Genomic DNA, 27,693 nt, shown 5'->3' on the forward strand with positions numbered 1-27,693 from the left:
TCTTACCCACATATTATCTATTTAAAATATTTATAAATAGAAAAAAATTTACTCTTAAGTCTTATCCATATATTATCCATTTAAAATATTTATAAATTAAAAAATATATACAAAAAAGTTGTTTTAGTGTTTAAAAACATATTTTATTTGTATACTTTTTATCACCTTTTTTAAAAAATAATAAATTATTAAAAAATATATTATTTAATTAAAAATCTTACAAAACTTTACAATAATTTTAATTTGGCAAAAAATTCATTAACATAAAATCAGAAATTAAATAGTAAATTACAAAAAAATCAATACAGTAATTAAGCACCTAAATTCAAATCAACATTATAATTAAATACAATAATTCGATTCAATTAACAAAAACCCTAAAAAATCACCCTCCTAGGTTTTGAGGGAAGGGGCGGCGAGAGGATGAACAGAGAGGAAAAATGTTTTGAGAGAAGGGGCGGCGAAAAGATGAACATAGGGGAACGGAGAAAAAAAACGAGAGATGAGTCTGAGATGAAGAGAGAGTGGTTGAGAGGGGGGCGTTGAAGGCGAGGCCGAGTGGTGGCAACAGGGGCAAAGCCGAGGCAGAGCAGGGGAGCGGTGGCAGCAGGGGCGAAGCCGAGGCAAAGAAGCGACAGCAGGAGAGCGGCCAAGGCAGAGCGGCGGCAGCAGGGGAGGCCAGTGGCAACAGGCGAGCGACGAGAGGAGAGCAGCCGAGACGAGAGGCGAGGAGAAAATCGTGGAAGATATTAGAATTAAAAACATATGTGAAGGCTAACGTAGGTGCTTACGTGGCCCCAGATGATAAGGCAAAAAGAAAGTAATTTATATTGACATGGTAAATTACGTGATAGATGATGTGTCAAAAATAATAACATCGCAACCTCTATGTTCATCTAGAGCATCGCTATGATGACAGGGCAACACATAATCAGTCAAAACTTACGTGTCGCCTTTGACTACCCACATGTACAATGGACCGGTCAAAGTTCGGTAATTTTGTAAATAATTTAAGATCTTTATTATTTTCATAAATAAGTTTTTACAAACCGGTATTTTGGTAAAATTCCCATTATTAAATTATAAAAAACACATTATCCATAGAAGAACACATTATATACTGGAAAAAAAAACTCACAATCTAACAGAGATTACGCACAAACTGTAAATACGCTAATTCCAAGATTCCTCAAGCCTTCCTCCTCAGTTCTCCTTTCCCACTTCCGCTTCTGCTGCACGAAAGCCACATTCCGATCAAATTTCGCCAAATTCAACTTGTAAAAACCAAGAATTTTCTACTGTTTACCTGCTGTATTTTGGCCGGCGGATTCCGCAGACTCATGCGAATCTCCCCCTTTGCCGAACAAGGACGTCACTGCGCCCCTGATCAGACCCACCACTCCCTTCCCCGACCCCGGGCTCGACTGAGCCTTCACAGTCGACGACTCGTCCTCTTCCGGAACGTCCTTTCGTTTGTCAATAGCGTCTGTTATCAGCTGCGACAGCGCTCGGTCCTCCCCCCCGGGCTTCCGTTGCGACAGATACTGTGATACCGGAACGCCCTTGCCCGATCGTTTCACCCCTCCTTCCGTCTCCTCCACCGAGACCTCCTCCCCCCTTCCACCACTCCCCCTCGTCGTTGTCTCTTGTATCTTCGTAACCTCCGCGCTTCCGGCCTCTGCGACCTTCTCGTACACTGGTGCCACCGTCTCCCTTATCTTCTGCCCGTAGTTCTCACCCGCCGTTGACGACTTCTGATCACCACCCTCGCCGGACTCGTCTTTTTCGTTTTTACTGCCGTAGCCAAACTTCGACGCGACGGCGTCTTTTGCGCAGACGGCAGTGCCGGCAAGAGCGGAAGCGGCGGAGGTGATTTTGCCTGCGTACGTCGTGGGCTGTTCTTGTGAGGGGATAGATTCGAGATTTTCGTTTTTGATAGGGGCTTTATCGGCTGATTTGTCCGGGGAAAATTGAGCTTGGGACCCCGTGGGCCCATAATTTGGCTCATCTGATACGTTCACTGCTTCGAAATCGCGAACTATGGGGTCCACATCCGCTTCTGCGCCTCCTGTAAGCAATCCAGAACAGAATAAACAGTCATAAGAGCAATTAGCAATTATAAATACGTTTTTACAAGTTTCCTGATACGCATCTTTAGTATGAGACAGCAATCAGATCCGTCCATTCATGTGGGTTCCATGCGATTGGATGATCTGATTGCAATCTCACGCTAAGGCAGTCTCACGAAACTTAGGTAACGCACATCTGCTCAAACTAGCGGTAATCGTACCTGAGAGAGTCGGATCCGTGACTTCAGATTCATAGTTCCCCGGCGAGTGAGTTTCTCCGTGCGCCGAAGAAGCGGTGGAGGTGATTTTGCCTGCGTACGTCGTGGGCAGGTGTTCCTGTGAGGGGATAGATTCGAGATTTTCGCTTTTGATAGGGGCTTTATCGGCTGATTTGTCCGGGGAAAATTGATCTTGGGACCCCGTGGGCCCATAATTTAGCTCATCCGATACGTTCACTGCTTCGAAATCGCGAACTGTGGGGTCCACATCCGCTTCTGCGCCTCCTGTTAAGCAATCCAGAACAGAAAAAATACACACAAGAGCTATTAGCAATTATAAATACATTTTTACAAGTTTCCTGTTTAGTATGAGACAGCAATCAGATCCGTCCATTCATGTGGGTCCCATGCGATTGGATGATCCGATTACAATCTCACGCTAAGGCCGTCTCACGAAACTTAGGTAACGCACATCTGCTCAAACTAGCAGTAATCGTACCTGAGAGAATCGGATCCGTGACTTTAGATTCATAGTTCCCCGGCGACTGAGATTCTCCGTGCGCCGAAGAAGCGGCGGAGGTGATTTTGCCTGCGTACGTCGTGGGCTGGAGTTCCTGTGAGGGGATAGATTCGAGATTTTCGCTTTTGATAGGGGCTTTATCGGCTGATTTGTCTGGGGAAAATTGATCTTGGGACCCCGTGGGCCCATAATTTGGCTCATCCGATACGTTAACTGCTTCGAAATCGCGAACTGTGGGGTCCACATCCGCTTCTGCGCCTCCTGTTGAGCAATCCAGAACAGAAAAAATACTCACAAGAGCAATTAGCAATTATAAATACATTTTTACAAGTTTTCTGTTTAGTATGAGAGAGCAATCAGATCCGTCCATTCATGTGGGTCCCATGCGATTGGATGATCTGATTGCAATCTCACGCTAAGGCCGTCTCACGAAACTTAGGTAACGCACATCTGCTCAAACTAGCAGTCGAACCTGAGAGAGTCGGATCCGTGACTTTAGATTCATAGTTCTCCGGCGACTGAGATTCTCCGTGCGCCGAAGAAGCGGCGGAGGTGATTTTGCCTGCGTTAGTCGTGGGCTGGAGTTCCTGTGAGGGGATAGATTCGAGATTTTCTATTTTATTAGGGGCTTTATCGGCTGATTTGTCTGGGGAAAATTGATCTTGGGACCCCGTGGGCCCATAATTTGGCTCATCCGATACGTTCACTGCTTTGAAATCGCGAACTGTGGGGTCCACATCCGCTTCTGCGCCTCCTGTTAAGGAATCCAGAACAAAATACTCACGAGCAATTAGCAATTATAAATACATTTTTACAAGTTTTCTGTTTAGTATGAGAGAGCAATCAGATCCGTCCATTCATGTGGGTCCCATTTGATTGGATGATCTGATTGCAATCTCACGCTAAGGCCGTCTTACGAAACTTAGGTAACGCACATCTGCTCAAACTAGCAGTAATCGTACCTGAGAGAATCGGATCCGTGACTTTAGATTCATAGTTCCCCGGCGAGTGAGATTCTCCGTGCGCCGAAGAAGCGGCGGAGGTGATTTTGCCTGCGTACGTCGTGGGCTGGTGTTCCTGTGAGAGGATAGATTCGAGATTTTCGCGTTTGATAGGGGCTTTATCGGCTGATTTGTCCGGGGAAAATTGATCTTGGGACCCCGTTGGCCCATAATTTGGCTCATCCGATACGTTCACTGCTTCCAAATCGCGAACTATGGGGTCCACATCCGCTTCTGCGCCTCCTGTAAGCAATCCAGAACAGAAAAATACGCATCTTTAGTATGAGACAGCAATCAGATACGTCCATTCATGTGGGTCCCTTGCGATTGGATGATCCGATTGCAATCTCGCGCTAAGGCCGTTTCACGAAACTTAGGTAACGCACATCGGCTCAAACTAGCAGTTATCGTACCTGAGTGAGTAGGGTCCGTGACTTTAGATTCATAGTTCCCCGGCGAGTGAGATTCTCCGGGCTCCTTCGGCGCATGTGGGTCCCTCTCCGGGGTTGTGGAGCTCCCTGTATCCGTTTCTCCAGCCGCGTATTTCAGACCGTCCGTCTGTGGGCCCTCCCCTGTGTGTGGTAGATTTCCGACATCACCGCTCCGCTGCCCTGAAATAGCGTCTTCCACCGCAAACTTCTCCGTCGTCTCATAGACTGCAACTCAACGCAAAGAACCCCAAATAAAAGCCATCATCAAGCCACTAGAGTAAAATTAGTACCCGAAATAGTATTTAATTTTTTATTAGAAGAAAAAGGAAAGATTAGAAACCTACAGGGGGTTCCATGAACTTCCGGATCCTCAACCTCTTCGTCGACAGACTCTTCATCATCTCTGTAACCGTCGAGATTACCCTCATGCTCCTGACCATGGCCATGATTCATGAGCGTGTCCTTGATCTTCCTCGCTTTGTCCTTCACTTTCCTCAAGACGGATTTCTTCTCGTGGTGGTGCTCTTCTTCTCCTTCGACTGCTAATAAAAACCCAAAACGCAGGCATGTTCTGTTAGTCAAAACCCACACGTAAAATCATGGAAAGGATCATGCACCGAGGATTTTTTTAATCTGCTCACCGGTGTTGTGAGGGACTTGCTGGTGATTCCGCTCATGAATCGGGACTTCGCTCGTCTTCATTGCAGACAGTAAGAAAAGCTCTGGTTTTCAGTTCGTAGAAAAGAGAGAAGAGCAGACGTTATAAAAAGGGAGACACCATCTTTGCATGGAAGTGAGCCTCGGGTTGAAGACGATAAGACACGCGTGCCACGACTGCGTACGTGGCTCGTGTTGGCTCACAAACTTGATCCATGAAGCCCGAAGCTTCGGATTTTCAATGTGCTGGCAAAAATGAAGTCGGCAAGAGAGGTCGGCAAGAACAATACGACCTGTGACTCGATCGGTGAAATAGTATCTCTTTCCAAACAAAACAAGATATTGAGGAATTGTCCATCATAATTATTGGTACGGGTCTTTTCCACAGTCCTTTCCACATAAAGGAAGGCGGCAAGAGAGGTCGGTAAGAATATTGCGCGAATAATCCGCTGGCAAGAGAATATTGCGCGAATAATCCGCTGGCAAGAAAACTTGGAGAAGCCACCAAAATCGGTAACGTGTCTGGAAACGATTAGAGGTGTTTGGGTGCCTATTAAATCTTAATATCTATAAATAGTACCGAAAGCGTTTAAATTTCTTTGAGAGAGGAACGTCGGTTATATTTACAACAGTGGTATCTGGTCGAAATTCTTTTATGAAGGTCCAAGATTGCGGCTGAAACTCGTCTTTGGTGGAAGGATTTTCGGGCGAAAGAAATTTCAGAAACAGAGTCGACGACGTCTCTGTTTTTTTCGGCAGAAGGAGGAAGACGAACAGTGCTGGTGAGTTTTTAAGTTTTTTCACTTGAACAGTACTGGTCCCGATTTAATTTTCGGGTCAACTCGTCCCAAAGACGTTCCGGCTTCTCAGTAAAACGCCGATTCCCGTCCGCAAACTCGTCCGCGCTGCTGCTCTCAAACTAGAGAAAAATGGTTATGCTGGAGAAGCTTTGGGACGACGTGATCGCTGATCCTCATCCAGATCGAGGCCTCGGCAAGCTCCGGAAGATCTCAACTCGTCGAAGGGACTGATGGAGGACGAGGAAGAAGAGGGTGGGTTGTTTGACGAAGCTTTGCTTCAAACGGACAATGAAGTCCCCCCTCATATGCGGGAACTCATCGAGGCAGCCCAGCTCGGCAACGTCGATACCTTTCGTCAGGCGCTTGATAATCTTACAGAAGGCAGTATAAATGATCCTGTCGAAGATGGAGATACAGCTCTTCACTTAGCATGTCTCTATGGTTTCGGTCCTTGTGTCCAGCTACTCTTTGAGAGAGGAGCTAGCTTAAGTCCATGGATGAGTGCAGGAGGATTTACCAGAATTGTTGACCTAGAACATTTGAAGCAGATGTTACGTACGGTTGGTACTGAGCGGGGTCCACAATGAAATGAAGAATTATATTGCACCTTGGTGTTACGGTTAAGTGCACTGGAAACAGATTCAGTATACTTTAGTGATTTAACGTGTTGTATTAAAATATGTTAATATTTTAATTAATAAAAAATATATTATATTATTTAATAATTAAAGTTTATTATAAATTAAAATAATAATTACGTGTGATTAAAAAAATAAAAAATAATATAAGTGAATATAATAAATAAATAAATTATTTTTTAATAATATAAGATATATTTTAATATTAAAATTCACTATTTTAATTAAAAATAAAAAATTATATAATATAAATATTAATTTATTAATAACATAATATATATTTTTATGTATTATTAATTAACAATATATTGACATAAAATGTAAAATTAATGGTTTAATTAATTATAGTAATTGGATAATTAAATTAATTAATGATTACAGTTTATTATAAATTAATATATTATTTATGTGTGACTAGAATAAATTATTTAAAATAAATAAAAAATTTTAAATAACATAAGTGAATATAATAATAAATAAATTATTTTTTAATAAAATAATATATATATTAACATTAAAACTCACTATTTTAATACAAAATAAAACAATGCATAATAAAAAAATAAATATATTAATTTATCAATAACATAATATATTTTTTTACGTATTATTAATTAATAATATATTAACACAAAATGTAAATCCAGTGGTTTAATTAATTATAGTAATTGGATAATTATACTAATTAATTATTAAAGTTATTTATAAATTAATATACTAATTACATGTGATTAAAATAAATTTAAAAAAAGTGAAAAAAGTAAAAAATAACAAGTCATCGTCGTAGTCGAAGAGCTTCGATTTCCCATGCGGCTTCGAGACCTTCAAAACCGTCACAAAATTTTGTTATAATGTGAAGATCGACCTCACGGCAATAAATGTCGCTCCGTTGCTCTGCGTCGGCGAGGTTCCTATCTCAATCCGTTCTCCGAAGCATCATAGACTCGGTAAGAACCCTATAATCCTGCGAAGCGCTGATGCTGATAGCAAAAACCCTAGGCATTACACAACGAGAGAGATAGGATGAATGAAGTTGGGGCGAACAGAGAAAGTAGAGAGAGAAAACAGAGAGTGAAAATGGGAGATGACGAGAGAAAGCAGAGAGAGCAAAGATGAGAGGAAGAAGATGTTATGCATGCAATAACATTATTATTTTAGTGTTTTCTTTTATTTACTTTATTTATTTCAGTTTTAGGCCACATGGGTATTTTTGAAATATTTTATTTATAGGGGTATTTTTGTAATATTTTATCTTAAACCCTAACCGGGTAACCCTATTTAAGGGGTAAGAGTAATGAGAAAAACAAGCATTGAAGTATTAAGAATTAGGTTAAATTTAGCGTAAAGAGGCTTAGAGTTATCCTCAACGAGCTCTAGGGTTTTCAAGTTTCCCTTTGGCTTGATCTTTCGTTTTCGTTTTCGTTCTCCCCATGTCTTCCTACTACCCCTATGGTAATACTTAGAAGACTCGTAATCCGTGGCAGACCCCAGATCCTCCCAAAGAATCCACGTGTCAGATCCGGGACCGTAACAGAAGATGGAGCGAAAAAAATCATCAGGAGACGAAGGCCATGGGAGAGGGAGAGGAAAAAGAGAAATGACGAGAAATTTTTCCTTTCGAGGGGGGGAAGAAGCAACGCACATCGTGCGTTTCAAGTGGTTGCTTCAGAAAATAGAGCTAAATCCAAATTCTCTGATTTTTGCCTGAGAGAATAAAGTGACGTGATTCACTTTCCAAGTAATTTATTTTACACTAACCCATTTATTGAATGAACTAGGCAATGAGGGGAGAATTCATTCTACTTCATTGTGGACTAACCCCCCCTGAAGGAGATACTCCACTTCATCATGCAGCAAAAGAAGAGAAGTATGAGACACTGAAGTTCCACTGTGTGTTTAGGTTTGACATGTGTCAAGTTCACGTGTGCCTTTTCGAAGTTTTTTTCTTGCCTGGAGTGGCAACCGACTACGAGAACGTTTTTCGTAGATCATAGATTCACATATTTGGGCACCCTTCCAAGTGTTGTCACACAACACGATAATTGGAGTATCAAGATGAAGACTCGTTTTGGAGTATACGATGTTTGAAACATCGTTAAAAAAGATTTATCAAGCCAGAAAGAGAGAATGAGAATACACTCTTACACAAGAGCATAAGACAACTTTGAAGGATTCAAGAAAGAGAGATAAAAAAAAAAAAAAAAAAAACTCTCTACCTCATCTATCAAGGATTAGATGATGGTGTCAAGTGCAACTTTCGCCAGAGAGGTGTAGAAGAAGTTGTAGCCCTCTTACGAAGGAGTAGAGAAGAAGGTCCGTCTCCTAGAGGAAAGTTCGAATCCTTACATATGATGACATCTGATACTAGTTTGGAGTAGCAGTTGTCTTTAAAATGATGAAAATTTAAGAAGATGTGAGAAGATATTCCGTATATCGTCGTGATAATGAAATAAACCAAAGACTTGAAAGAAATGATGATCGAGCAACTCAAAGGAACATTGCAAGTTTATAAAAAAAAATACAAAAGGAAGCAAAGACTTCAGCAAATTAAGGAATCTACTTGGAGTTATAGGATCAAGTTTAAGGGAGGTGTTAGATCATAAACTTGATCCATGAAGCCCAACAAAAGGAAGTTTTGAATTTTCAATGTGCCGACAAAAATGAAGTCGGCAAGAGAGGTCGGCAAGAACAATGCACTGGCAAGGAACTCAGCAAGAGAGGTCGGCAAGAATAATGCGCTGGCAAAGGAGGTCGGCAAGAACAATGCGTTGGCAAGAAAACTTAGAGAAGAAGTCAACAAACCAGTAATGTGTATGGTAAAGATTATGTCATGTATTAGAGGTATATGTAGTGCTGATTAAATTTTAATGTCTATAAATAGGACTGTAAACTATGTAATCTATAATTCAGAAATAAAAAAAAAAGTCAGAGAGTTTAAAGTTTAGGGTTTAGAGTTTAGAGTTTATTGTCCGAAATTTGTTTGAGAGAGGAGCGTCCGTTATATTTCCAACAGCTAGTAGCTGAGGGGTCCTTTGACTCGAAGAAAGATTTATCGCCTTATCTAATGGCACTTGGAGAGATATCGGAACTAGATAAATCGGGCCACTAAAATGGTTCAGCTCACTGTAATGATAACATGTAAGTAGAGTAGCCGAGTGTTTCCGAGTCAGAATGATTGGCGAGCAGCGAGACGAAGAACGAATCAAGGAATCGGAAGCATATGCAGCCAAGCAGGGCGCATCGCTTGTTGCTGATTTGGTAAGCTACGCGCAATGCGCAATATAGCGATAAGCGTACGAAAGTGTTGTCATGATATTTAAACTGATCGAGCAGCTTGGCCGTTCGCGCCTGCTCCCCTTTCCGACTCTGCCTCTCGGAAGTGACGAATTGATTGATAGTCACGGAAGCTGAAAACTTTGCAATGCGAACTCGTTTCCTTTTGATTGATTACTTCAAGCGTGCCTCGGAAGGAAACCTAGGAGGCGAGAGATTCGACGCTTTCCGATTTCCGGTGCCTCATGTCGATTCTCCGGATCACCACTTCGAACTGAATTTAGACGATTTCGATTTCGTTTCCAGTGATTCTTATGAACTCGAGGCGTTTCCTTTTGAGGATGCGTTATTGAAGTTTTTGTCCGAGGTTTTTCCGCGAGCTTACGAAGAATTTCCGGTAGCTAGGTCCGGCGAAGATAGTAGGAACGGAGGGAAGCTTATCAGATTCGGAGCGTCGGTGAGTGAAACTACGATCTTAAAACTATGATCCTGTTGAAACGAGTGGATGTGTGTGTTTGTGTATTTTTCTTGAGCTCTTGCTGTAGACTTGTGGCTTGTCTCGTTTGAGTTTATACTTGCTTGCTAAGGAACTCTTCGAAATTTTCGTACTTAAAGGTGATGGAAAACGGTGGGCAGTAGTGGAGACTCTCCTGGTTGTGAAATTTTACTGGTGAATGCGAAATTTATTTATGTACAAGTTTTTTCTCATCTAAGATATTGACGTAAACTTTGATCGATTTGACGGAAATGGGATGATAAAAGATGTTGGAATTTCAGATCTAAATGTTTTTGAGATTGAACTGAAAGAGGTGGCACGGTGAATCTTTTGATTGAGATGGTCATTCTCTCCTTATATAAAATTATGCGGTTATTGTAATTGTTAGTTTGCATTTCCATACAGGCAGAAGATCTCTCGTCCAGTAACATTTCGTGTTCAGCAGATCTTGACATTGATACTTTTGAGGTAAATCATATATCGTATTGTTCAGATCAAATCTGTCACTGTTGCAATTAAAGTTCTTCGGCGAAGCTTCTTTCGCTGCTTTCTTCTGCGTTTCCTATCCGAAAGATAGCAGGACTCTTAAAGGCTAAACATAGATCATTAGTAGTTAAGAGCATTGTTATTCTATTTTTGTGCTCACTGCTTGTTTTCCTTCTTTGCAGAAAACATATTATAAGCCTTTCCGAAGGTTTTTCAGAATTGAATTTGAAATCCCTGAAATGGTGAGTTTTGTTTAAACTTCTCTGTTTGCCATGCCTTAGTCATATTTTTCTCGCACACGGAAGCTCAGGCGATTCCTTGTTCATATTACAGTGGAAGAATGCTCAGTATCACGAAGAAGATGAAGGAATTCGTTTTGATTGCAGTAAGATTGCCTTCGAAAAGGTAAATCTTTGATGTCTGAATGAATGTCCTGATTTCCTTTTATCTGGACTTTGTGAATGACTATTAGTTGGCTCCGCCGAAAAATTATCTGCAGAGTTCGAAACTGAAAACACTTGATTGATGAACATATATTTGATTCCATCATCAATTCTGAAATTTTCAATAAGCTTGAAATTCCTAGTAGTTTATCTTTAAATATACTCTATGATGATAACCAAAGGTGGACTTAACATTAAGAAATCTCAGACCAGAAACTAGCAGCCTGTGTCAGTTTGAGGTGGAACAGGTTCATGCAAATGCTTCGCAGGCCTAATTTTTTTATGCATTGGATATTATCATACCAAAGTACATATGGGGAAGTTCAGAATCTGCGACAATCCATTCTCTGAGGAGCACGTCAATAGCTTGATTTAGAAAGTGATGTCCTTATTGCATTTGTCGTTTATGTACTGTCCCATCTGTCTATCGCATGAAGCTATTATAAAATTAACAATCATGTGAACTGGATTTTTGTAGAACATTTACGAGACCGAACTTGGAGACATGATTCCTCTGCCTCGTCAAGCTCAAGAGTCAATTTACTCAATGGAAGACATAACCACCGAGTACCAGGTGGCGCAATCTGGAAACAATTTAGAGGACCACAGCAATTCACAGGACAAGGTTCCTGCACTACCTTGGAACTTAATGAGCTTCGAAGTGACGGAAATCGGTTTAGAGCTGTATACTGGTCCAGCCTTTGCAGAAGATTACAAGTTTCTGCTATCAAACATAAAACCTGATCTTAAGGACAATAACCTTGACTTCGTGGATAACTTTATGAAAATTTTTGAAAATAAAGAAGTTGACATTTTGGAATGTTTGTCTCATCCGGGTTCACAAGAGAAGGAACCTCAGCCGATGTGCCTAACGTCACTCTTGGAAACAGATATTATGGGCCTTGAAGTTGAGGACCTAACAGATGCCGATCAATCAATGGTAGACAGAGTTAGTTTTGAAGAGAGCTTGATTCTTGACGTAGAACAGTTTTCATCATTTAAGGACTTTGCTTATGGACCTAAAACTTCGGACCAAATGGAGGAAGACTTCAATGATCTTGGTGAGTTCTTTGACAACCTCGTTGACACAGAGCTGGTTCTTTTGGATGATACGTTCATAACGTTTCCTACACCAGTTCTTCGAGACAGTAAAGACATCATGCTTCATTCTTCTACCCTCGATGCGGTTATGGGCAGCTTAAAGCCAAATTCTGCATCTGCATGTGAGGAAATTTATTTAGATTGGCATGTTCTGCAACCAGATACATGCAGCGACAATATTTGCTCTGCTTACAGGGACATACTGCAGGGGGTGGATAACTACGACTCGGCTCCTGAACCCCACTCCTCTACAGGAGAATTAATGTTTGAATTGCTTTTCTGTGACGATGTATGCGACGGGCTAAAGATGTCAAGGTCTAAGGAGACAACTGATGAGCTTCCTGGTATTTATTCTGAGAATAATGAGCATCTTGACGATGTTAAGCCAAGTCAATTGCTTGAGAATGGAACTCTGCAGCCTGAAAATGGAGAGCAAAGCTTTCCGTTAAAGCCGATGAAAGGTTCTTCGGAAGCAAAGTCCATTTCACAATTTAACGATCTCGACTTCTTCGTGAATGGCCGAAAAGGGGCTACCAGGACGCATAGAGAAGACTTGAAGGAGAATACCAAGGGTACAATCATACCTCCCTCTGCTTCTTCTACGGACCCAATTTTAGTGAGTGATTCACCCGAGGAGAAATCTCAGCCCTGGCTCATTGAAGTACGTTCCATTAAGCTATCTAATCATATTTCGAGTTTGGTTGATAGGATCCAAAATTGCTATTACTCCCTCCTGGAAATTTGTTGTGGTATGAGAAAGAAACATCACCCATTTCAGAATGATCTTGAATTGCTAAGTGTTCCAAAACAAAAGCTGTTCAATTTGATTACAGAGACTTCAGCATGTCAAGACGAAAGAGTGAAGGCACACGTAGCACTGTACGCTATTAAACAGATCACTCATTACTTATGTTTCTTTGGGATTTATCCATCTCAACTGTATATAAGCAGTATACTTCAAAATATCAAATATTTGAGAGCCAGATTGCGTCCCCTCCATTTGTTGATTGAAGAGGAACACCAGAAGGCTGAAAAAGGATTGATCGAATCACATCCATCCCTATCCGTAATAGAAGAGATCCTTACATCTCACACTTCAGAGAAGGCCAAGAAAGTATTGATCATTGCTGAAAGAGTTTTCTGGTGGCCTCTCAGAAGAAAGTTGACTACAATGAATATATTATTTGAAGAAGTTAGAAATTGTCACATATACAGGGACCAACAGGCTCACTTGGAGAGTAATGAGCTTTCAGATTCTGGCTTGGATACTGTTAGTCGTTCGCGTTGCTTTGTAATATCTCATGAGTAAGTAAGATTTTCCCAACAGTCAAAGAGTTATCTTGTTTATTGATATGTTTCGATATTCATTTATGTTCTCATCATGGTTTAGCTGGTTAAAACTTGTAATAGTATTATCCTTTTTACATTGTATTTGCTTCTGCCGTTCTCTCCCCTTGTTTCAGGCACATTGTTTCATCATTCCCGTTTCAGAAATTTAGTATTATCCTAGAATATGGAGGCTCGTATGGTTCATCTAGAATGGCTGCTATTTCCCCTACGCGGGCAGGTTTGCCTCCTATTATCTTTCTTAAGGTGGAATTGGAGGAAAGTGATTTTGCCAAAATATTTTCTCGACGCTTTGATGATTCCGGGCATCTCGTCCGTGGAAAGGTAAGTCTGGTAAGCCCGTTTCCATTATAAAAGTCATCTATACGTCGTAGGTGTTGCAGAGAACCTTTAGAAAAAGTTTATGAATGACTGGACAAATTTATTTGGGTGTTCTGCCTAAAAGCTGTTTGTTTGTGAATAATATTTATGTTTTCGACATGGATAGCAATGTGCTGAGATGGTCATAGCGAAGTTGAGTATGGAGTTTCTCTTTCTCTATTATAGAATAACTCTGTTCTTTCCCAATCACCATTCTGCTGCAGCACCTTGTGTAAACTCGTCAAATCTTTCTTCACTTTCTTATTTTATTTCATAAAAATCTCTATTTATATACATAGATTATAGTTACTCCTAACCCGTCTCTCGGATCATCTCCGAGGTGTTTTTACGGATCTGGAAGACCCTTCCAGAGGAGAAGTCCGCTGGAGGAACTCCAGTCAACACCTTGCTCATTGCTCTACCAAAAAAAGATGCTAAAAGTATTGCCGCTATTTTCTAGAACTGGCTCTTACTTTTATGGAATGTTGTATTATATTGATTTCATAATCCTGTCATGGATTTGCGTAACATACTATTTTTAATCGCTTCATCTCCTGTGGTTCCATTTGGATCATATATTCATGTTTAGCCAAATATTCGAAGTGCTTAAATATGTTTATCAATTATATTAATGCTCACCCATGACTTCTTTTCTGCGATCTCATACGTATCTGCTATCCAGGAAAGTGTCTGTGAAGAACCTCGCTCCTTGCCAGCAAGCCTCAATGACCCTGATTTATTTAAATTGCTAAATTTTGTGCCTATTGTAGAGGACACTGCAAGAGAATTTTTTGACACTGCAGACAGACATGAAGCTTCTCAGCTGCCTAGTCTTTCCAATATGCTGTTTCCAGAGACATCTGGAGATGTGGCACATGCAACCACGCTTTCTCCTGATTCAATCATCATTATAAACACCCAGAATTTTGCTAAAGAAATGATAATCTCTCGAAGAAGCTCTTACCAGAAGATTCTAGCAATGGAAAAAGGAGGAGTTCAGGTTGTTGAACGAGAGTTCGACTTGCCTGTGGATCTTATACTGAGCCCAGGAGTTTGCCTAGTATTATATGATGTTCGAAGTCTTGGAGCTGATTGGAAAGTTCTCTCTTCCATACCCGAGAGAATGGAGCATATCGCTACAAACATATTGATGACCCTGAGTTTTGCTTTCAGTGCCTGCATCCTGGTAACCATCATGAATGCTTCGAAAGTATTCAGCTACTCAACCATCTCCACGAAAATTCCTTCAATAATTAAAACAAGGGGGAACTAACATTGGAGAAAACATGGAAACTAGTTATTGGCACTTGCATTTAAAGGAGTAACTGTAAGACTCTTCAGGATTGAATGAGCGGTGGTTTCGGGACAAGCAGAAATATTTTCAAGATCGTATCTTTGCTTGTCAAGAACATTTTCATTGAAAAATTGACTGCTTCCAAACCATATAGTTTCCATTGAACTTTTTGCTTCATTATTCGAAATATTGATATATTAAATTCCGCACTTGAACTTGTTAGTTATAATTTTATAACTAGAAAGGTTGTATTGCTATCATTAACTTCTGTTACCGTCTCGGCAGGTCTTTGAAGGAGAAAGCAGCTTCCAGGGGGCTGTAATGGAATGCTCGGATGAACTTCACGCAGCAGCTGCAAGCTTGGATATGCATCTTCAGCTCTTTTATTCATACTCATATGATTTAACCGATGAAATAATTCTGAGCTGCATTAAGGATGCCAGGAAATTAAACCAAGGCCCATGTCCACCAATGCCTGAGTTGGAATCTCTTGCAGAATCATTTCTCACTAGCTTTCCTTCCATTCATCCTCTATCAGCTCATGCAATTCTGTCATCTGGCAAAATGATTGGAGACTTCCTTGAATGGTCACATGAACGAAGGATTGAGGCTATTGGAAAGTACAAAATTCCTCAGGAAAGTATTGTTCTATTTAGTGCTCTGAGCAGATATGGGGATCTCGGGGAATCTAAATCTGGAATCACTGAATGTTCTTCATCGGTGTCTTCTGCTCTTGACTCAGATCACAGCAGCGGTAAAATGAAATTAGCAAGAGAGAAAAATATATATGCCGATGATGAGGAATGGAACTTAGAAGCAATGCCTGCAGGTAACGTTGACCACCCAAACAGAATTTTCCCCAAAAATTCTGGAAAAGTGGAGTTGAAGAACCAAAATGTCTTCTCAAAGGGTGACTGTTTGGATAAGGAACAGCATCTCTACTCCAGGGAGATGAAAGATTTTGAAGGGAACAAGGTCAGAATAACCACAGCTATGGATGAAGAATTTAAGGGCGAAGTAATTAAGAATAACTGTTCCTTGTGGGATGATGACTTCTCCATCACTGGAAACGATAGATCTATAAGAAGAAGATTAGCATTTGACACAAGCAATCACTCATCCTTTCCTAGTTCAGCAGAGATTGACTGTGACCCAGACATATGGATCCCTTTCAGGAATTCTGATAAATTTCAAGACAACACTGGGCCAGCGACTCTTTCCCAGTCGGAAGCTTTGCCACGAGAATTCTTTGAGGAAGGTGAAATGCAGACACCAACCAGAAATACTCTCGCCCATAAAAAGGTAGAATGTCCTTCCGGAGTCAAATTACTGTCAAACGCCATTCATTCTGCCCAACTCAGGCAAGGATCTCCATGGACAATTGAATTCCTTAACAAGGTCAAGGAGAAGACCAAAAGACAGCAGCAGATCGTCCATTCCGTCTCATGCAACACGTGCTCAGCTTGTCCTGGAAGTTCTGGAAGGACGGATAAATTGGTTAAGAGACAAAGCCCATCAGTTTTTGATGCTCACAAGTATCAGGGAGGAAGCAAACATACGAAAGTGGCCCCACAGATGTGGCAGAAGCGGAAGCCATTAGAGTCAGCACGCAAGGAAAAGACAGATTTGTCCTATGTTACGCCCTGGACTCCCCTTGATAAGAGAGCCAGAAAGGTACGTTGCAATGAATTTTATCCGAAATTTCTAGACTGTCTAATTCAAGCAAATTTTCACATTTATTTCACTCCAGGTTTTGACTTTTACAAGGAATGGTAATGAGAAACAGAGTAAGCTGGTTTGGGACGACGACAATGATCAGAGTGTGAGGAGAAGACTTCGAATATGAAAAGAAAAATTTGTCAATTGCCCCTAAGCTTCTCTATTGCTTTGAAAACATCCAAGGTAGCAACTCGAAAAATGAATTGATCATCTTGACTATTCTTAGTCCCGTGAGCTTTGAAAGCATTGGAAAACAGGAATAACTGGAAAATTTTATTCTTCAAAGCTGTATTTCCTTTCTCCAAAAAGAAAAAAAAAAAAAAGAAACGACAAGGTCATTAAAAGAATTGAAAAACAGATGTACATTTTATAATTTTCTTATCAAACCTAAAATTGCTTCATGTATACACAAAAATCAAATTTTCTGAAAGGTCCTAACTCTTTTTAGCATTCTTGAGATTGCGAACCATCATCACAAGCTGTTGTCTTTCCCCTTCTACTTCAGCGAACCTGAGACTGATCTCAGAGTATCTTTCTTGCATTTCTTTCAGCTCAATTTCCATGGATTTGTTCCTCACCTTGAGATGTGCCATTTCACTTGAACATTCAGTACTGTAACCATTGCTTGTGGAGTCCTCCATTCTGTCTATATCAGTTGAAAGGCTGCTGCAGAGAAAGAAATGCTATGAGAACAGAATGGAATGATGTAGACCTACTTCACTACTACACGTCATTCATTTATTATAGATTATGTCTGAACTGCTGCCCATCAGTGAGAATCAGTGGCATGCTGAAATGAATACTAATAAGCCTGAACATACATCAGAGCCCCAATTTCTACTCTTATCAACTACTATTTTGAGAATTAAAAACTAGAACAGAGAAGGTTAAACTGAGTTCTCCACAAAATTTCTACCTCATATTCAGTACTTGTTTGAAGGAATTAGAACTTGCTTCCCTGTTTATTTCATCCTTTCCATCCTGCAAAAACGAGTCCCAACAAGAGTTACTGTTTGTTTAATCAAGATATTCAATTTATCATCCCAAAGACCTGAAAGATCAGCTAGGGAAGTGGTTTAAGCACCTCAGCGATGGCAATTCTGTTACTCTCAACCTTCGCTGATACATCCTCTTCACTCTCAGCATATTCATTTTCTCCCTGCAGATTGATTTGCCATCCATCATAATAGGATGAACAGAAACCACTGATTTTTTTTTCTTTTGAAAATGAAAAGCAGCATATGTAGAAAGTCTTTTGTGTATACATTACTCTCGCAATCAGATGAGATTTGTGCTATATATTTGATCTATTTGTGTCTAATGTTAAATTTAAATACACAAGGATGAACTTCCAAGAGATCTTAATGGTTCTTGGCTGCATGTTCCTTATCTTGCCACTTGTATCGCTGACTCATTCTAAGCTGGGTTTAATCTACCGACTTCTGATTGTTGCTTAGTTTTTTAGTCCTATTGTTGTTTTGTATCAATTTTTATATGCGCAGTAAGTGTGCTGCATTATTTGCTTAGAAGTCCATCTCATTATTCAAAATATAAACAGATAAATAAACAAACCACTAAATAAGGCTGGGACAAGTGGCTCATCATCTCTGCTTATTGGACGTTTTTTAACAGAGAAACAAGTTGGGTATTGGCTGCTAAGGTATGTAATGGTCTTCCATTCTGTTGATTGATGTATTGGGTAATTAGAATTTTTTAATTTCAGTGTCAGGTGTATCAGCTGACACAGCAGATCTACTCATTCTAATCCCCGCCATGAACATGTCCCTCTAGTTTGAGAAGTGTGCAGTCCCTATCATAGTATGAAGAGAGAAAATTATGAGAAATTTTCTGCTTTTTGTATAGAGATGAACATTCTGAGAGATGTTCTAAAGCCACCAAATTTTAGAAAATACAAATGTAGAAGATGTTGTTGGTCCTCATCTTCATTATTTTGTTTTGTGGAAAGTGCTTTTGAATTATAAAAGATGAAAGTCAGAATGAAAGTAAACAAACTAAAATGACCTACCTTTTGACATTCATCTCCACAAGAATTTGGCTTACTTTGCCTTAAGTCAGCCAAACACTTCTTCAATTCCTCAATCTTACAAGAGAGATCCTTTTCTTTCTTCAAGAAAGAGTCGGTGGAGCTTTCAAGAGCTGCTTCCTTCAGCTTAATCTCCCCCTGCAGATATATTACCACAAAAAACGAAATGAATGATACTCAATGCAAGAATACAGTGGAAATGATTTTAATTCTATTTTGAAGTGTGCATTGTGAAGTATCTACCTCAAGAACTTTGATTTTTTCCTGTAGTGCAGCAACTTCCTTGGACCCACGAGAAGGTGGGCTTGCTTTATTTGTAGTCTTTGGACTTGTCTTTTCAGTGCCATCTGAAAGTGTGACTTTTGAACTGGTCTCTGTAAGTTTCTTCTCAATAATGGCAATGGTATCATCTTTCTTCTGAAGGTCGCCTTTCAGGTGCAACACTTGTTTTTGCAGGTTTTCTTTCCCCAGTTCACACTCAAACAAAGTATGCTTCAATTCATTATACTGAGATCTAAGAACTTCCTTATCTGATTGTAAAACAGAAACTATTGCATCTTTTTCATCCTTCATTTGCCTCATTTCATTTAGTTCTTTCAGTGCATCTCTTTCCACATTTCCTCTACTCAGCAACATCTTCCTCTCCTCTTCAAATGATTCCTTCATTCTTTGCATCTCAGCTTTGAGTGCTTCGTTTTCCTCTGCAAGTTTATACAGTTCATTTCTCTCTTTTATGATCACAGCCAACTCAGTTTGCAGCTTTTGAAGTTCTTCAAGTAAGTTATTCTCCCGATCTTCACCGTACTTCTTCAGGTTCTGAACCTCCTGGGTCCCCTTGTCCATTTCTGCCACCAGCTGATCCATTTGTTTAACTTTCGCTTCTAGTTGGTTCAAAGCATCTTCCAGTTTTGCCTCATTTTGATCTCTCATCAATGCAAGCTCTTCATTGGCCTTCTCCAGTAAACCTTTTAATTCGCAGTTCTGCACCCGTAGTTCAGTAGCTTCTGCTTGTGCTTGCATGGTGAGCTTCTCATTACCTTCAAATGTAGAAGACATTTGCAACGAAAGCCTCCTAAACTCTGCTTGAAGCCTTTCAGCTATGCTAGCATTGTTCAATTTCATCTTCCTCAGAGCTTCCTCTGCTCGAATAGCTCTTTGTTCCTGCTCAACTTTTGATTGAGCAAGTTCAGCCAAGTCGGCTTCAAAAGCTTCTGCCTGTTTCTCAAGTTCTTTCTCCAGGTTCTCAATATGTGTTTCCAGCTCACTTATGACTGCTAAAGAGGCTGAGCTTTCATATTGCATCTTCAGCTGCTCATATAACTGGCTTTGCTCTAGTCTTGAGGAAATGTCATGGTTCTGCTGTTTTAGAATCTCATAGTCAAGTGCAAGTTGCTCCATTTGCATCTCTATTTCTTCTCTATCTTTCTTATACACCTCAATCTCACTACACAAGTCTATAAATTTTTGCTCAAGAGAGTAGTGTGTTCTGGTCTCATCATGCTCCCTAACTAGTTCTTCCAACGCATGCTGCTCTTCGTCATCCTCCTCTTCTTGTTTCAAAACAGTCTCCCATACCTCACCTTCTCCATTACTTTTGGATTGTACCGAACTTGAGCCCTCAGCATGGTTGTTATCCTTAAGCTCTAGCCTGACAGCAGTTTCATTCAAAGGATTCCGAGAGGTTTCTCTTTTTTTTTCCCCTAATAGCTCTTCTAAGTCTCTCACTGCAAGAATCAACTCCGAGTTAGATTCTTGTGTTTTCTGAAGTTGTACCCGGAGGTTGACGTTTACATCTTTCTCATAGTTCAGCTCCTGTCTGATTTCCTCCAGAATATACCGTGGATCATCACTTTCAAACTGTGAGTTATTTACCTTCTGCTGAGAGGCCTTGAGCTGCTCGCATTCACTCTTAAGTGCATCTCTTTCTTCTTTTAAAATACCAATCTCCTTAGACAGATCCTGCCCCCTTTTGCTCTCCTTCACAATCTGCTTTTTGAGGGTCTGTAGTTCAAGTTCTGATACCTCTGCTTGCCTCGCCATAACAATCAAATCATTTTTTAGTTTTTCTATGGAAATATCAGAGCCCTTTAATTTTTCTTTTGTAATAGTATTATCAGAACTATTTGTTGAATCATCTGTACTTCCATCAGGGCCTGAGCTAACCGACCAATCTGTGTTAGATCTTCGATGCTCTGCCGGATTCTGGGAGGTAGAATTGTTTCTTAAAGATGAAAAAAAGCTTGCCACATCCCGATGGACATTGTTACTCTTTGACTCATACCCTTTTGGGGTGTTCTGTTCTGAGCTACTCTCCAGACCTGAACCTGATATGTCATCAGATCCACTGGATGCCCTGGTGAATCCATTTGAATCAGCATTCCTTGAAGCACCATTGGTGTGTGGTACAATTAATTGAGCTTGATCTGAGATAGAAGAGTTATCCTGCAAGGCAACCACAAGAAAAAAAAACTTGTAATAACAGAGTATTATAACCTAAGGGCTGCTAATAAATTCCATAACAAACACTGTTATTAGTTAGACATGATAGCAGATAAAATTTAGGTGAAGGGAAGCAGAAAATCTTACTTCAGTAGAAATATAGTTGTTGAGATCATTGGCAACTTCAGATCTTTCATCTGTATCAATAATACTTAAATGGCTCTTCAGGGTTCTTCCATTTGACTGAACTGCTACAGCTCCATTCTCTTCTTCTCTGAAAGGTGTTTAAAGAAAGTAAAAGTAAAAGTAAAAGTCATAACCTATAGGAAGTAAAATAAGAAAAGAAGCTACTCCTTTAACAAGCTACTACCAAAATAGAAAAGAGAATGCAGATTTCCCCTTACCTTCTATCAGCAGCTGCTTGAATTCTTTGAATTGTAACCTACCACAACAACCATAACCCAAAAGTTAAATTTTCTTTTCAGTACACTAACCTACGGAACAGCATTGTACATTTTATGAAATTTCCATGACAGTTTTGTAATTTGAAGCCCGAGATCAGGCAGAGGTCATCTCAAACAACCACTCACATGCAGAACTATCCCAGAGCTTGAAGGCCTTGCAGGCAGACAAACAGTGGAAGGTTTGATTGCTTCGGCATAATTTGCAAAATCGATTGCGACTTCTCCTAAAATATTGTTTCTCGATGATCCCTTCAGAATCGAGAAATACTAGAGTTAATACATGGAGAAATTTCATAAACAAAACTCCCAAAGTAGGAAGGGTAAAGTGGGTTCATCTCTTACAGTCTGAACAAAAATTCTGTAAATTTTCTCACTAATCTTTCCAGTTTTGGGGTCCTGGTTGAATCTAACTGTTTCATAGAGTGGATTCTCCCATTCACAGGCTCCAGCATCAACTACAGCTTTTACTGTTTTCACAGTTGGTCTGCCGTGCTCGAGCGGAACCAGAGACACCATCAAACCATCCCATCCCGCCCGTGGTACCTGAAATGGAAAAAAAAAAAACAAGATTTAGAACACAGGCACACCTCTGTAGATCATACATTGTTGCCTGGTTTTGCAGATAACATCGCTTCATCGCCTAAAACTACCACCGACCCAATCCAGATTACATGCAGGACAGCAATTTGAGAGAAACTTGGATGGTGATCACAACCTGAGTTGCCTTAAACTGCAACTTGAATAAAGCTTTGATCTTGTTCTTCTCGCTTCTCCATCTGGCTGCCTTGAACATCTTCGCTGAGAGGCTTTAATTCCACATCTCTCTGCCGAAGCTTCAATTGTCCACTTCGGGTATGAAATCTCTTACACAATCGCGCATTATATCTACAGAAGCAGCAAAGCATCACCACAAGACTGATTTTATGTCTTTCCGTGAAACATAAAATCAAAATTGATCGAAGAAACTCATTAGGTTTCTCCGTTCAACAGCATTTGCCGTAGAGTATGAGACACTTGGACACTTGGACACTCAAAACTATGGATCAATTTCTGGGTATGAGGACGAAAGGAGACTGAAAGGGCCTCGGGTTGAGATTTAAAGAGTGCTCATTGTAGACTCAGTGTACAGCGAATGAACAGAAGAAGGGACGAAAAGCCAACAGATCTGAGTAATGGTGAGTAGTTTTTTCCTCTTCTGAGCAGTCCCTTTTAATTGGAGGTCTGAAGTACAGACAAGAGCATGTAAAGAAGGCCAAAATAAAAAAATTTAAAAATGAGGAAGCTTCTTCCGTAAAGATTTAATGAACAAATAAAATAAATAAAGTGAAATAATCGACGGAGGGAGGAGGTCGGAGTTTGAAATCTCTCCTCTTGCGTGACGATCACAATGAGACCTGAAATTGTTGGAGCTCAAAGTACAGTTTTATCCCTCTAGTTTTATAATTTGGCGTCAGACCTCTCTGAGAAATTTCCATGTTTGAAAGGAGCTTTCGGGTGAAGGAATTCCCCAGTCATTTCCGGATAATAACAAGTTTTTCCCATTTTCGTACCAAATCTATTTCAGCTTCTCTCCTTTCCCTACTTTTCATGCTATGCTTCAGAAATTTTTCAGGGAAAATCTTCTTTTCCAGGTAAAGGCTTTAACCCTTAATTTTCTTCCAATTTGACTGTTACAATAGACTGAGCTATTATTTGATCATTAAAGGATTTTCATGGCTTTTTTATTTCCTGGATCAGATTTACCAGTCATGCACAGCTTCAGAAGGTGAGACACAACCACCCCAACTCTTTGTTGGTACATGCCATTGAGAAGTAGCTGCCTCTTGCCACTTGCCACTATGTCACAGCTAGTTTTACTGTTGAATAAGTTAAGCTTTTTTGTTTTCTTCCATTACAACTCTTTTCTTGAATATGAGAAAACTTCTGCAGTACTCAAATTATTTTATGAACCCATTGGTCAAGAACAAGTTATGAACTCTTATAAATAGCCAACTAATGATCAGTTTGAACTGCTGAATCTGGCAACTCCAGGAATTGCTTAACACCCTTAACATACTCTGTTTGTCACTGAATTACAACACTTATGATTTGTTCTATCAAATGGCTGAAATTTTTCCAGAGCCCTCTTGATTTTTTGGCTTTAATTATATCATTTTCTTTCTTCTCTCTAATATTCCAGTTTTCTACACCCTTCAATGTCATCCCTGCAAGACGTAAATGAGGAATTTGTGATGGGTTACTCTGCATTCAGTATGGCCGGATTGAAGTAGGTACCTTTATGGAAATCAGGGGTGCCCAAATAAATGCAGAAACAGTTAGAATATCTTCAATTCACTGGAAGAGGCCACTGGCTCTGTCAGTTCAATTTGTTTTTTTTTAATAATCACAGTCTAATCCTCAAACAAAAGTAGTTTAATCATCCATGACCTTCAAGCATTTTTTTTAAAGTTACTGATTATGGCTTACTTTTCATCCTGTCGGCAGGAATATGACCGTTCATCTCGTGGGCACATCTTCTCCGTCCCATTTACAAGGTTTGACTGTAATCACATATAAAAACTCAGATGTATTTTACTTAAAAATGGATTAAGCTTCAAGAGATTCCCAACAATGGTACGTAACATCTCATCAATCTTTATTAAAAGATTGGAAGACTTTTTGTTTCTCATATCTTGGCCAGATCTTAACCTAGTTAAATATAATTGCAGGAATAATTTAACTCTGCTGCATCAACTTCAGTAAACAATTAGTGAAAAGGAGCAGATTAGAGTCACCGGAACGAGGTAAAGGTCATCGGTCATCTCACCGGAATCTTAATTCCAATCAAATCAGTTGAAGATTATTGCAGTACTACGAACTCATCTAATGGAGGGAAGCACTGTCGTTTTCCACCTTGTTCCATCACAGAGAGGAGCTGAAGATTGGGAATTTTACTGGGAGGAGGTAAGAACCATCAAATCTTCTACTAACTGTAAACATTAAACTGTGAATGGTATTATTCTTGGTTCTTAGAGATAATGAAACAAAACCAATTACAAGAAGCAAAATTTATTTATTTTAAATTTGAAATGCTGTAAAAAGGTGGCATATTTAAGAGAGAACCAAGAAGCTTCATTCTTTTAATGAAAATGGGTCCAGGTTGCAGAAACTGCTCAGTTGCAGAGAAATTTCGAAAAAGGAAAAGAGCAGAGAAGGCGACAATTTTGGATAAAGAAATAAAAGCTTCCATAAACGATTACAAACGGAAGAGACAGCAGAACCAACAAAACATGGTACCAGTGAAATTTATAGTAGAAAAAGCATAAAAGTTCAGGCCCTTTTTTTATTATTTTTCATTCAATTTGATTTCTCTTTCCCGTTTGCAGCTTTCTTATCCAATTACCAGAGAAAGGTGAGTTAGATGAGCTTCTCGTGAATGGAGCTGGGTTGGGCCCACAACGTAAGGTGAGGTGGACGTGCTCTCCTTCACTTAACTATAAAGCTGCTCATGTGTTGGCCGTGACGTGGGTCTTATTAACTACGGTTAATTAATTAACTGAGCGTGTTAGAGCGTGCGTTACCCTACCATCCGAGTTGAATCGGCCGAGTCAAATCGGAACTCATCGATATAGTCCCTCCCTAAAAAGATGGATTAGATTTTGTTTAAGAAAAAAGACCAAATTAGGAGGCATGATAATTACACCCTTTTATGTGATCCAAAGATTGTCCTCTTCACACCTTGGCCACTAGTCACCTTCTTAACTTCCTCATTGACGAGACCCAGCCTGAATTTCAAGTTTCACCTGTTCCTTCTACTTCTTTGATCAGGGTTTATGTACCCTTTGATGGTTCCCTTTTCTTAGTCTTTTCACCAAGATTGTGTTACACTCAACAATCACTTCATTTGAGCAGTCTTTCCTTCTTTTTATAGCCCAATAATTAGGTGAATCATTCAGATCTTTTAACCCCCAATTATAATTAAATCAAGTTAGGAATATAAGTTTTGGCCCTACTGATTTCTTGTCTTTGAAATCATAATTTTCTCTCCAACCCTAAGTTTACTATCAAATTAAATCATTCTAACTTTGTTGATAGTAAACTTAGGTTTGGAGAGAAAATTATGATTTCCAAGACCAGAAATCAGTTAAGGCCAAAACGTAACCACTCTGAAATGGAACTACAAACAAGATTCCGAATTGGATTGGGATTCACCGGTCTGGTGGTCGGACTCGGGGTGAGTTAGAAATGACCCGGCTTGGTCAAAAGATCCGAGTCCCTCTCGGTGAGTCGGAAAACTATGATTCCACAAGCATTTAACCCACACTGACAAAAGTAAAATTGCAATGCTCCCCTTCTAACTGACAGAATGCATCCGCTGTAGCCCTTAATTAAGTGGACCCATTTTTGAAGGGCGAGTGCTGTAACCCACACAGAGGTGTCTGTGGTCAGTAGGCTTCAACATACAACGTGCTTGGCCCCATTCATTCATTCTGTTTTCATCATGGGTGGTTTGTGAAACTGCAACATGTTTGGAGACAATGAATTAATTCATGCTATTGATCATGAACATTACTACCACTTGCTCCTCTCATCAATTTCTAGGAATTTTCAACCTTTAACTTTATTTATTTTTTAAATATTTTGTAGGATTATACCAAGTGTAGAGTTAGTGTCAATGATCATATCTGCATTTTGTGATGAAGTTGGTTTTGGATAGTTGATGAAAAGATAAAGAGAAGTGAGCATTTACAGATCACATCTTCTTTTTTCTTTATCTTCTTTTTCACAAGGAAAGATAAAAGATAAATTCATCTCACTACCTACTTTAGAAGAAACGAACGTGGGACTTGGGAACATAGTTGTCTTCTCATGTGATAGAAGATGCCCACGAGCTCAAGACCCTTCCAAGAAGCATATCATGATTTCCTCTCTGACTTTAAGAGTGTTGGGGCTCTGTAAAAAGGGATAGGGGGGGGGAGTGCATGAGCATCAGTGCATGTGCTACAAAAGCTAACACAGTAAAAAGACTATTCCTGGACATATTTGATGCGAAATACACTTTAAACACATTCTATCTGTGGTTTTGAAGTTTGTAACTATTAAGATCAAGGCTGAGAGGACCAAAAACCATGTGGGTTGAGGCAGCATTGGTCCAGAAATGACCTGAGAAGTTCAACTATCGCCTATAATAGTTAAATTTAGGTGAAGATGATGGGATTTCTCTAAATCCTGACTGGGTTATCCTGGAATCTGACATGATTTGTCCTCTGGTAGGGGAGAAAGAGATCACATCATATTCCAACATGGAGCTCTTCCCACTCCAGGATACTAGACATGTTTTGTCCTGCAATTTACAGAAGTTCTGGGTCCCCTTTTGGTTCCCAGGTTGTAAGTGCAATTTGATTCAAGTAACAGAGCTGAATATCAAAACTGTAGGAATGATCGGTATATTACAGCTAAAATAGGACTGGAGAAAGAGATGGGTAAGTCGTGAACTACTACATACTGCATGATAGATATATCAGCTATTGCTAGAAACAGATCACTGTTGAACTTTGAAAATTATTACTCTAACCAATTTCAAAAATCTCAAAGTGTCTATTATGTTTTTCCTCTCCTCGAATTTTCAACTTTGAAATTTTGTTGAAAATTTGTGTGCTCATGGAGTCATTTGAAATTTGATTGGTTTTCTACAATTTGCTTATGGTTCTCTCCATTTCCATATTTCCACAATAATGAACAGACTATAGTGATTAAAACATGAATGGCTGGTGATGAGGCTTCAGGTTCTGTTTTAAGTTTGATGCTGATCGTATCAACTGAGAAAAAGCAGTCTGACTCTTTCATTAAAAAAGGAATATCTGCAACCAGGCTGATATGCACAGTTACTCCTACCTTTCTCTTTACGAGGGAT

The 27,693-nt window shown here is 39.8% G+C and overlaps 4 protein-coding genes across 9 annotated transcripts; 2 read left to right on the forward strand and 2 right to left on the reverse strand.

Moving 5' to 3' along the window:
* Window positions 1-1,011: 1,011 nt before the first annotated feature.
* LOC137938889 (low-temperature-induced 65 kDa protein-like) lies at window positions 1,012-5,188 on the reverse strand. Of its 3 annotated transcripts, none has more exons than XM_068783982.1 (9): window positions 4,881-5,188; window positions 4,584-4,781; window positions 4,222-4,464; window positions 3,770-4,051; window positions 3,280-3,561; window positions 2,787-3,068; window positions 2,291-2,572; window positions 1,307-2,068; window positions 1,012-1,232 (listed from the first exon to the last, which is right to left on the reverse strand). In XM_068783982.1, the coding sequence occupies exons 1-9, from the start codon at window positions 4,939-4,941 to the stop codon at window positions 1,204-1,206; spliced, it is 2,421 nt and encodes an 806-aa protein (XP_068640083.1). In that variant the 5' UTR covers window positions 4,942-5,188; the 3' UTR covers window positions 1,012-1,203. The 3 variants fall into 3 exon arrangements, with proteins under 3 accessions (XP_068640083.1, XP_068640086.1, XP_068640085.1); XM_068783985.1 differs by having other exon boundaries at window positions 1,013-1,232; window positions 4,584-4,778; XM_068783984.1 differs by having other exon boundaries at window positions 1,013-1,229.
* A 738-nt stretch (window positions 5,189-5,926) lies between these two features.
* LOC137938535 (uncharacterized) lies at window positions 5,927-6,283 on the forward strand. Its single transcript, XM_068783488.1, has one exon. The coding sequence runs from the start codon at window positions 5,927-5,929 to the stop codon at window positions 6,281-6,283; it is 357 nt and encodes a 118-aa protein (XP_068639589.1).
* A 3,472-nt stretch (window positions 6,284-9,755) lies between these two features.
* Window positions 9,756-16,980, forward strand: LOC137938536 (protein SHORTAGE IN CHIASMATA 1 homolog). The gene is made up of 11 exons (XM_068783489.1): window positions 9,756-10,064; window positions 10,153-10,222; window positions 10,322-10,416; window positions 10,509-10,571; window positions 10,772-10,831; window positions 10,923-10,994; window positions 11,511-13,438; window positions 13,597-13,792; window positions 14,523-15,026; window positions 15,420-16,808; window positions 16,885-16,980. The coding sequence occupies exons 1-11, from the start codon at window positions 9,756-9,758 to the stop codon at window positions 16,978-16,980; spliced, it is 4,782 nt and encodes a 1,593-aa protein (XP_068639590.1).
* A 149-nt stretch (window positions 16,981-17,129) lies between these two features.
* On the reverse strand, window positions 17,130-23,016 carry LOC137938828 (intracellular protein transport protein USO1-like). 4 transcript variants are annotated; one of them, XM_068783886.1, is made up of 10 exons: window positions 22,516-23,015; window positions 22,143-22,343; window positions 21,927-22,049; window positions 21,741-21,778; window positions 21,484-21,610; window positions 19,141-21,339; window positions 18,880-19,035; window positions 17,938-18,012; window positions 17,770-17,834; window positions 17,130-17,516 (listed from the first exon to the last, which is right to left on the reverse strand). In XM_068783886.1, exons 1-10 carry the CDS (start codon window positions 22,591-22,593, stop codon window positions 17,288-17,290), a joined length of 3,291 nt encoding a protein of 1,096 aa, XP_068639987.1. In that variant the 5' UTR covers window positions 22,594-23,015; the 3' UTR covers window positions 17,130-17,287. The 4 variants fall into 4 exon arrangements, with proteins under 4 accessions (XP_068639987.1, XP_068639986.1, XP_068639988.1 ...); XM_068783885.1 differs by having other exon boundaries at window positions 17,130-17,519; XM_068783887.1 differs by lacking the exon at window positions 17,938-18,012 and having other exon boundaries at window positions 17,130-17,519; window positions 22,516-23,016.
* Window positions 23,017-27,693: the final 4,677 nt, after the last annotated feature.

Source organism: Aristolochia californica, unplaced genomic scaffold (assembly GCF_029961685.1).
Source record: "Aristolochia californica isolate CCGP_79_NKW_82.1479 unplaced genomic scaffold, dmAriCali1.0.hap1 SCAF_8, whole genome shotgun sequence".
NCBI classification, from domain to species: Eukaryota; Viridiplantae; Streptophyta; class Magnoliopsida; order Piperales; family Aristolochiaceae; genus Aristolochia; species Aristolochia californica.